This window comes from Chiloscyllium plagiosum, unplaced genomic scaffold (genome assembly GCF_037043375.1).
Source record: "Chiloscyllium plagiosum isolate Xiang-an unplaced genomic scaffold, Cpla_swu_hap1 HiC_scaffold_35, whole genome shotgun sequence".
Lineage (NCBI taxonomy): Eukaryota > Metazoa > Chordata > Chondrichthyes > Orectolobiformes > Hemiscylliidae > Chiloscyllium > Chiloscyllium plagiosum.
In genome coordinates this window covers 28,225,002-28,235,709 of record NW_028270173.1, presented here as the reverse complement: position 1 = coordinate 28,235,709, position 10,708 = coordinate 28,225,002, and the positions used below count along the sequence as shown (strand labels likewise).

The window sequence follows — 10,708 nt, the reverse complement described above, 5'->3', positions numbered from 1 at the left end:
GTCTCATTGGCTTGGTCTTTCCTCGCAGTCCAACAAAACAATTACATTTTTTAGTGCGTGGCTTTTAGATTTCCCTCGGCCCCTATCCACCTGCTCAGAGAGATCGGTATACATCTCAGGAGCAGGTGAGACTGGAACTGGGGCCTCCTTATTCAGAGATTAGGACACTACCATGATGCCACATGATGCCCCCAAGATTGTACCATGTGTATTTTCTGATCAATCTGTTCAGACATGTCATGATGCACCTCTGAAGCAGATAGGACCTCAACTCGGACCCCCTAGGATCAAAAATGGCCTCATGGTGTTATTGCTAGACTATTAATCCAACAATCTAGGTAATGACAGGTTTGAATCCTATCATGGCAGATGGTGAAGTTTTAATTTAATAGAAAAATCAGGAATTGAGAGTCTAATGATGTTTCTCGATTATCAGAAAAGCCCAAGTGGTCCGTTAATGTCCTTTAGGGATGGAAACTGTCATCCTTTCTGGGTCTGGACGACATGGGACTCCAGATCCACAGCAATATGGTTGACTCTTGCATTGCCCTCTGGGCAGATAGGGATGGGCAATAAACGCTGGCCTAGCCAGCAACGCCCTGTTCCTTTTAACTAAATGTTAAAAAAACTACCACTGCGTCACATGAGCCGCAGAGGTTGTACCATATTAGATTGGTTTAGACATTGAACGCTTGATGGTCTGTATGGAGCCAGCTTTAACACAACAATCCCATCTGCTATTTACAGATTTAACACCGTTGCAAGCACACAGTCTGACAGTTCATCTGAAGTATGGCATTAGTGTTGCCAACTCTGATTGAATGTATGCCTGGAGGTTTCATCACACAATCTTGTGCAAGAGAAACATCACTGTGTTTTTCTTTTTAGGGGCATTAAACTGAGACAGTAGTCTGACATCTATTAATCCAAAGATCCAGGTAATGTCCTGTAATCCTGCCAAGGCAGATCGTGAAGTCTTAATTTAATACAAAACCTGGAATTAAGAGTCTGTTTATGATTGTCTGAAAAGCCCAAATGCTTCACTAATGTCCTTTAGGGAAAGGAACTGTCATCCTTACTTGGTCTGACCTATATGTGACTCCAGACTCCAATATGGTTGACTCTTAAATAATTAACTGAAAGGCCAAAACTAAATTAACTGAAACACCAGGAAGGTTTTGCAACTCATAAATCGAGTACTGCGTATTTCTTTTCATACGTTGCATGACTTGAAGTTGCTTTCCAAAATGGAGAGGGAGGATTTGTGACTTTTGTGACATTTACGTCAGTCTTGTAAAAGGTTTGACTGTCAGAGCATACACCCAGAGAGGAACTGTATACCATGTTTTGATGAATCAAACCTTTGTTTAATATTTAAAAACATTGATGGCTCATTTTGCAAAGGAAGCCAGCTCTCTGTGGAAAGAGGAGCCTGACAAGGATTGAAGGACCTCCCACCTTTAAAAAGAAATTAACAGAACAAAGCCGAGAAATATAAATATATAACATGAAAGATGATTGTGTTATATGCAACATGCAATGTGTACACAATGACTGCACAGTAAACTAAGAGGCATGGGGGACTGGAATTGGGCGTACCTTTCCCAGTTAAGGCTCCACTTTGCAAATGGAAGAAGTATTGCTCGCCTAGGGCCAAGCATCTATTGTGAACCAAAAGCAGTTCACTATGGGCTAGGTGTACCTTGTGTGACCCCCCCAGATGTACCTCACCCTGTGTCGGGTGTCCTTTTGGTTTTGTCCCTGCTGTGCATGTGCCCACCTCTCCTTTTCTTTTGAACCGTATGTTTTAAGAATTGGGTTGAGTAATAATTTCTGGCAGCCATTTACAAAGTCAGACCCAAATCCTCCTGCCCTCTTGTCTGAGGGCAAATGTATCTTTCGCTGAGATGCACTGGCCCCCTTCAGTTGCAAACCTACTCCCCTCCCCCACCCACCTTATAGAGTTGGGCAATGGACAGATTGGTGACGGAGGGTGGACTGAGTTGGGAGGGGCGGTCTGAAGGAACATCACTGCTGAGTTTGGTTTCATCTGCAATTAAGTTTAGCCACTGGGCTGAGATCAGGGACAGGATTTGCTTTTATTCATTTGTGGGATATGGGGCGTTATTGGCTGGACCCAGCAATTATTACCCGTCCCTAGTTGACCCCTTGAGAAGGTGGTGGTAAGCTACCTTCTTGAACCGCTGCAGTCCACCTGCTGTGAGTTGACCCACAATGCCTTCAGGGAGGGAATTCCAAGATTTTGACCCAGTGACAGTGAAGGAACGCTGAAGGAACGCCGATGTATTTCCAAGTCAGGGTAATGATTGGCTTGGAGGGGACCTTTCAGATGATGGTGTTCCCAAGTATCTGCTGCCCTTGTCCTTCCAGATGGAGATGGTTGTGGGTTTGGAAGGCGCTGCCTGAGGATCTTTGGTGTATTTTTGCTGTGCATTTTGAACACTGCTGCTACTGGGTGTCAGTGGGGGAGGGAGTGGATGCTTGTGGATGTAGTGCCAATCAAATGGGCTGCTTTGTCCTGGATAGTGTCAAGCTTTCTGAGTGTTGTTGGGGCTGCACCCATCCAGGCACATGGGGAGTATTCCATCACACTCCTGACTTGTACTTGGCCGCTATTTCTCTTACCTAATGCGAGGCTTCCTGAGACCATGGGTAACGCTATGGTTTCACTTGTCCAGGCTGAGTTAGCTGAGCCAGAACAACCTGCTGACCTTTCCGGTTTGGAATGGCTCGGTTGGCCGCTCACCATAAGTAGAGCATGATACCTCTCCCCCCCACCCCCAGCCAGCCCCATCCCCACCTCCTTGGAGAGAGTCACGAAGAAGGTCTGGAAACATTCTGCGATTCCCGGTAGGCAGGAGGTGTATGGAAGCTCATTGCCATGAGTCTGAGGCTATGGAGAAACAAAACCATTGAACAAACCAGAAAGCAAGGTCCGATGTGACTCACAGGTTGTGTCTTTGGCTTTTGCGGGTTAGGTTTTCTGAAGCAGCTGAGGAGTCCACCTCTCATTGCATCATTTAAATGGTTGCATCTTCTCAGTTCAGTTTCCAGGTCCCATATCCTCTCTTGCCAAGAGCATCCACTGAGAAACTCCCTGACACTGCCTTGTGCCAAACCTGTTCTAACTCCTCCACCTCTGAAACTCTCACCTACAACTCTCTAATCTCTGGATTTGGCTATTGCCGATTCCCTCCTGCCCAGCATCCACCATCTGTAGCTCATCCAAACCGTCTTAATGCACTTCAAATCCTGCTCACTCCCAACCACTTGCTGACAATATGGCGGTGCCTCACATACAGGATTTATGGCTTTTTCATTTTAATCCCCCCCACAGCAACCTCGCCTATTTCCAATCTTTGTCATCTCGTCCAGCGCCACAGAACCAGGAGATCACTGCACACCTTCCATTTCTGGGTTTACGACTCCGCCATTTAAATCCTAATTTCTGGAAGGCCTTATCCAATAACGGCGTAATTTCACGTCCTGCAAGATGCTCCACCGACCCCGCCACTTTGAAGAAGTTTTTGGTCACAGGCGAATTGGGAGCTGGTGCGGGCCGCTGTCTGCCCCTTCCACAAGTCCGGGGGTGGGGGGGGGAGGGAATCTGTTTGTGGACTCACCTCCACATCCCTGCCTACCCCAGGGGTTCTGTTGCTTAGCTGCCCCAGGATCTCTTGACCTGCCTCGCGGACAAGACACTGCCTGACCGTTCACTGGCGAAACAGCCTTGGGATGGTCCACGGGCTTGAAGGGGCGCTATCCGAATGCAGATCGGCCTCGTGGCGATTGCCGAACAAAGTCGAAGACTTGTCCTCAGAGTCACTGGATGGAAAGCTCCAAGCGAGGTGCCAGTAGCCGACAGGACCCAGGAATGTTAGAAAGTGGGGAAGGCAAAATTCAGTTTTGTCCTTGGGTTGGGTAGGGGAGGAGTGGAGAGAGGCGCGAGGACCTGGCTTCTGACCGTGCAAAATGTTTACCACTTTGTGCTGAGTGAAGTTCTAAACGATACAAAAAACTGAGGAGATGCTGGAAATCTGAAGTAAAGAAAAACAGAGAGGTCCTGGCAAAGCTCAACAGCATCAGCGTGACCCTATCTCAGGACAGGACTCATAATGTTCACTCTTGTTTTCTCTCCCCATAGACACGAATGAGTTTCTCCAGTTTCTGTGCCTTTGTTTTGCTTTGGATTTCCAGCATTGGCTGTTCTGTGTTTTAGATGTTCTCCCCTGACCGACTTGTTCAGAGATGCTTTTGCATGCATGGTGGCTCAGTGGTTAGCACTGCTGCCTCACGGCGCCAGGGACCCAGGTTCGATGCCAGCCTCGGGCGACTGACTGTGTGGAGTTTGCACATTCTCCCCGTGTCTGTGTGGGTTTCCTCCGGGTGCTCCGGTTTCCTCCCACAGTCCAAAGATGTGCAGGTTAGGGTGTATTGGCCATGGTAAACTGTCCCATAGTATCCAGGGATGTGTACGTTAGGTGGGTTGGCCATGGTATCATGTCCAGAGATGTGCAGGCTAGGTGGATTGGCAATAGTAAATGTACAGGGTTACAGGGATGGGGTAGGATTATAGGGACAGGGTAGGGTGACAGGGATAGATAGGGGGTGGGGTCTGGATGGGATGCTATTTGGAGCAGGACCTGATGGGCTGAATGTCCTCTTCCTGCCCTGTAGGGGATTCCACGAACTTCTACGACCTGAAGCCACCTACATGTGGCAGTGCAGCACCACCCGTCCCTCAGGTTTCTGTAAAAGGTATTTTGATTGTGTGTTGTGTGTGTGTGCATGCGTGTGTGTGTGTGTGTTTCTGTGTGTGTCTGTGTGACACGTGTGTGTGTGTCTGTGTACATGCGTGTATGTCTGTGTGTGTAGCTGTCTGCCTGTGTCTGTCTGTGTGTGTATGTCTGTCAATAATGTGTGCGTGTGCACGCGCACATGTAATCTGTTTATGCGTGTGTGTGTCTGTGTGTATGTCTGTGTGCACGCGGGTGTGTATGCGCGTGTGTCTGTGTGAGTGTATGTGCACGCGTGTGTCTGTGTGTCTGTATGCACATGTGTGTGTCTGTGTGTGAGTGTGTGTGGCTGTCTGCCTGTGTCTGTCTGTGTGTTTATGTCTGTCAATAATGTGTGTGCATGCGCACGCACATGTGCATCCGTTTATGCATGTCTGTGTGTGTCTGTCTGTGTCTGTGTCTGTCTGTGCGTGTGTGCGTACGTGTGTGTATCTGTGTGTGTGAGAGAGAGAGAGAGAGAGAGAGAGAGAGATTGGCACCGCTCAGGAAAGCAGTGAGGGGACGGGGTGTGAGCTTTGGAGAGTGAGTGACCTAAGGGCGCTGGGTGGTCCCGTTCCTGCCGCTAGGGCCCGCACCGGTGATGCTGCGGGTGGGCACAATGACAAAGAGGAAGATGCCGGAGAGCACCAGCGCCACGGTGAAGATGAGTACGAAGCCAATGGCCACGTAGTAGCAGCTGCTGGAGCGGAAGGGCAGCCAGGCGAGGGTCCGTGGAGGGGTGTCCGAGCTGCTGCGGTGAGCCGGCTGCCCGACGTCCAGGCTCAGGCTGACGCTGCTGAGCTGCGTCGGCTTGAGGAAGGAGCTGGGCTCCGGGCCGCTGGTGGTGGTGTAGAGCTTGCCCTTGTCGCGGCTGAACCGGATGGATGGAACGCTGCGCATCCCGGAGGGCAGGCGCCGCAGCACCGCCAGGTTGTTGTCCAGCGCTGGCAGCCCCTTGCCCGAGGGCAGCGGCGTGAGGCGCCGGCACAGCGGGCAGCTGACCGAGCTCACCGTCTCCGAGCTGACGTTGATCCTCGCCAGGCACTCCAGGCAGAAGGTGTGGCCGCACGCCAGCAGCTTGGGCAGCTTGAAGACGTTGTCGAAGCCGCTGAAGCAGATGTCGCACTCCAGCTCGCACGCCCCCGGGCAGGATCCGCTCTCGGCCAGGCCGGGGTCCTCGCCGCCTGGCTCTGACCTCTCCGCCCCCTCGCCCGTGTTATCTGTGTACAAAAACACAGCCGTCAGTCCTGGCGACTCTGCTGTCCCGAAGCTCTGGGCTAGGGGGCCCGTCACGCATGTCCCACAGTGCTGCAGAGATGTGTAACTCTAGTAGTGACCCTACCTCAGAGCTAGGTGACCCGGCCGCATGTCCCGCAGTGCTGCAGAGGTGTGTAACTCTGGTAGTGACCCTACCTCAGAGCTAGGTGACCCGGCCGCATGTCCCGCAGTGCTGCAGAGATGTGTAACTCTGGTAGTGTCCCTACCTCGGTGCCAGGAGACATGGCCTCAGGTCCCACCGTGCTGCAGAGGTGTGCACTTCTGATAGTGTCCCAACCTCTGGGCCAGGAGACTCAGCCTCAGGTCCTAGCAGCTCTCGAGATGTATATCTCTGAGCAGGTAAATTAGGAGGGAGGGGTGCCATTGAGACTACTAATGTCGGGCTCAGTACAGTAATAGTGTCCCTACGTCTGGTCCAGTGCACACGGCTTCAAGTCCCAAATGCTACCGAATGGGTTGATTGGGAAGGTGGGGGCTGACATCTGGAGTACCAGCATTTGTCCCTTGTAGTGGAGCAGTAGTGTCCTTACTTCTGGACCAGGAGAACAGAGTTGCAGAGGATTGTGGAGCCAGAGGATACGATAGAGATAGGGATGGACAAGGCCATGTGGGGATGTGAATTTTAAAATCATGATGTTGCCTGACTGGGAGACAATACAGGCCAATAAGGCTGGGGTGAATTAAGATGTAGGCTGTATAACACTGGATAACTTTGGGTTTCCAGAAGCTAAGAAGTGGGAATCCAGCCAAGAAAGAGTTAGAATAGTTAAGTCTAGAAGTGACAAAAGCACGGATTGAGGGACTCAGCACCAGGTACATTGAGATGGAGGGGGCAGGGAGATGTCGAGTGATGTCGCGGGGTGGAGACCGGCAAGTCTTAATGATGGCACATTCATTAAGTGAAAAGCTTTTGTCCAGGTCAAAAATGTGGCCAAGGTTGTGAACAGACTGACCAGGAACAGCGCTGGAGTTCTATCTAAATCTAACATAATCTGCTCCACATTTACCCTCAGACCCCCTTCTTTAAGGAGAACACCTGCTTCTCCAACCTAACCTTGTCACGGAGATTTCTGGAACGATGCTGGTAAATTTCCTCTGCACCCACTCTAGAACCCCCAGACTCTTCCTAAAGGCCGGTGACCAGAACGGGGTGCAATATTGTGACGTTAAGCACAGCTTTATAAAGATCTGTCCTGACGTCGCTGCTTTGGGATTCAATAGGTCGACTTACGTCGCTCAAGATAGCATATGCTTTGCCAACTACCCTCTCAATACATCCCGCCATCTTCAAAGATCAGCACACGTGCCCATACACTCCTGTTCCCCTTGTGATTCTTGAGTAGTCAATCTCTTCTGCGAGAATGCATCACCCCTCTTTCTATCATACTCAACTCCGTCTGCCACTTGTCTGCCCATTTTGCCAGCCTGACTGTGAACTGGGGACATTTGATTGCTATCACCTTCCCTATCGTCAACGAATATAGAAATATTACTCCAAACTCCAAGTCAATTTTTATGTATCAAATAAAGCTGTTGTCTCACAGCTGAACCTTGGGGCACACCAATCTCTGCCGTGTACCCGAGCTTGAAGGCACAATCACACACAGGATTCTGGGTAATCCAAGATGGAGGATGGGAAAAATGTCTGGCTGTAACAGCTGCTCCTTTTTTTGAGGTATTTTCGGTGCTGGAGGTGATTTCCTCGAATTCCAGGAGCAGCAATTACTGTTGTATATGCTGTTGCATTGTTTTGGAACTTTGGGGAAAAAAAAGTCAAAACAACAGCAGTTTTAAAAGGGAGAAGAGCAGACAAAGGAAGCACATGGTGAGGACAGTGCAGGGGAGAGAGAGAGAACCTGCACAGTTACTGCCTTTGCTGTTTTGAATTCATGTATCGCTGGATATTGGAGTGCACCTGGGAAAATTAACAAACAGTGAAATTATAGAGTAAATAGGAAAAGTCTTTTCACTGGGGTTGGGGAGTCCAGAACTACAGGGCATAGGTTTAGGGTGAGAGGGGAAAGATATAAAAGAAACCTAAGGGGCAACTTTTTCACGCAGAGGGTGGTACGTGTATGGAATGAGCTGCCAGAGGATGTGGTGGAGGCTGGTACAATTGCAACATTTAATATGCATTTGGATGGGTATATGAATAGGAAGGGTTTGTATGGATATGGGCTGGGTGCTGGCAGGTGGGACTAGATTGGGTTGGGATATCTAGTCTGCATGGACGGGTTGGACCGAAGGGTCTGTTTCCGTGCTGTACATCTCTATGACTCTATGATACACAACCATATAACTGTAAGATGCAGGAGTAGATCTTGGCCATTCAGCCCTTCAGGTCTGCTTCACCATTCAATGGCAGATCTGGTAATCTGCAAATCCATTATCCAGCCTTTTCGCCATAACCCTGGATTTTCTCACTGGTTTAAAAACTCTGCCTGTCTCAGCCTTGAATATCGCTCAAGGACACAGCTCTGACAGCCCCGTACAGTATATAATTCTACTGAGTCATTGACCTCTGACATAAGAAATGTGTCCTCATCTCTGCCTTAAACCTGTGACCCATTATTCTGAAATAATGCCCTCTGATCCTGGACACTCCTAGAAGGGGAAACAACCTCTCCACATCTACCTTATCAAGACCCTGAGAATCTAATTTGTTTCAATAAGGTCACCTGTCATTCTTCTATAGCCTACTCAACATCTCATAAGACAGTTCCTCCGTAACTAGGATCACCATATTTGACAAATCCACACTAGCTATCCTCCGTTAACTCAAGTCCTTACCAAGTGCCTGTTAATATTTTACCTGGCTCTTGTTTCCAACACCTCAAGCATCACTGATGTTGGACTGGCTAACCTCTGGTTACTAGGATTGTCTTTATGAATAAAAACATTGTACTCGTCCCCAGTCCTCTGGTATCTCCCCCCATATTAGAAAATTATAGCAAGCCTTTCTGCACTCCACCCTCACTTCCTTTTATAATCTGGCATACAGCCACCCTGACCACAAGACTTATCCACTCCAAATGTAGGCAGCCTTTCCAGTATATCCTGTTGATCAATTTTTACTCCATTATTAATTTACCAATCAGACGTTATTAGCATTCTCTTCCTTCGGAAACACTGGTGCAATTACTCATTATATACTGTCACCCTATCTTACACCTCCAAGTACGTGTTACTGTCTTTGTCCCCAAAAGGACTCCTCACTACATGCTTACTATTACATGGAAGTTTTTGCATTTGCATTCATAGAATCATAGAACCCTTACAGTGTTGAAACAGGCCATTAGGCCCAACAAATCCGTACTAACCCTCCGAAGAGTAATCCGCCCAGAACCAATCCCCTACTCTATTACTGTACATTTACTCGGACTAACGCACCAAACCCACACACGCCTGGACACTATGGGCAATTTAGTATGGTCAGTTCATCTAACCTGCACATCTTTGGATTGTGAGGGGAAACCGGAGCTCCCACAGACAGACACGGGAAGAATGTGCAAACTCCATATTCATGTCCCTGTGCTGTAGGATTCTGTGAATCTTGGTGTTACAGTAAAAGGAAAGGAAACAATGGAGAACACTGATAAAGAAATGTTTCAAAATATCCTTGTGTGTGCAAATAAAATAGAGCCTGAAGGTAATCCAAACTACACCTGGGTGGACAAGATTCCCAGATAAAATGGGACTTTCTGACAAGTCATTATTTGCACAATTGGTTGGTATGTCGGATATTGAATAGTGAACCACAGAATAGTTAGCCTGAGCTAACAGCAAGCTTGCTTTGAAAGGGTGTGGAGAGTCAATTAAATTAGCACCTCGCACGAAATGGCTAGATTTTGTGGTGCCAGTCCATAAAGTACCCGTGTTCAGATTTGGAGTGCTATGCTGGATGTTGAAACTGTGCCCTTGAGATAGTTAACCGGTGTAAAGCTGCTGTATAAACGCAAGTTGATCTTGCTGCTACAGAGCCACTGCCCATAAGCCTGTCATCTATGGTACCCAGGTCCACCACCAATCCAGGATAGCAATGTAATGGAGGCAGCCTTGATAAAGTGGACTCTTCCAAAAGAATCAGGCGCTTACTGAGAGTCTCTCCCGAGGAGCTTGTGTTGTGAAAGATAAATGGGCGCCCCTCAAAACCACAGTCACTCTCAAAGTGACAAACAACCCAAGCTTTCAACGCTGATCACCCCACAGTCATTGAATCCACTGGTTTCAGGGTCTGTATCGCCCCACTCTCAATGCTTATATCAGAGTCTGTATCACCCCACCGTCACTATCTACTCTTTTAAAGCAGGAAGTTGGAAATAATAATGAAACAGCTCCTTTTGGGGCACTGAATTGAAATAAAATGCAAATCAGCAGTCAAATGGAAAGACATACAATGAAATAGAAACTTACTACTCTAAGATAACACTGTCTGAGCTGATTAAAGGGTCCTGCAATGCCCACTGGTCTGTAAAGGTTTTGACCGTGCTGGTGAGCACTACACGCTCCCTCCTGAGGGACTCCAGGAGCGGACATAACTGCGAAAGAGGGGCAGACAGTGAGGAATGACGAGCCCCTCTGCCCAGACCTGTGGATGGCCACCTTGGCCAGGCCCAAGAGGAGGCCCCCTCCAA

The 10,708-nt window shown here is 48.7% G+C and overlaps 1 protein-coding gene across 1 annotated transcript in view; it reads right to left on the bottom strand.

The window, feature by feature from the left end:
- Nucleotides 1-733: 733 nt before the first annotated feature.
- LOC122541356 (RING finger protein 225-like) overlaps nt 734-10,708 on the bottom strand; it is a 51,475-nt gene continuing 41,500 nt past the window's right edge. The window contains exon 2 of the mRNA XM_043678048.2: nt 734-6,016. Coding sequence (XP_043533983.1) covers nt 5,349-6,016 — 668 coding nt within the window. The 3' untranslated portion in view covers nt 734-5,348. The remainder of the gene's footprint in view (nt 6,017-10,708) is intronic.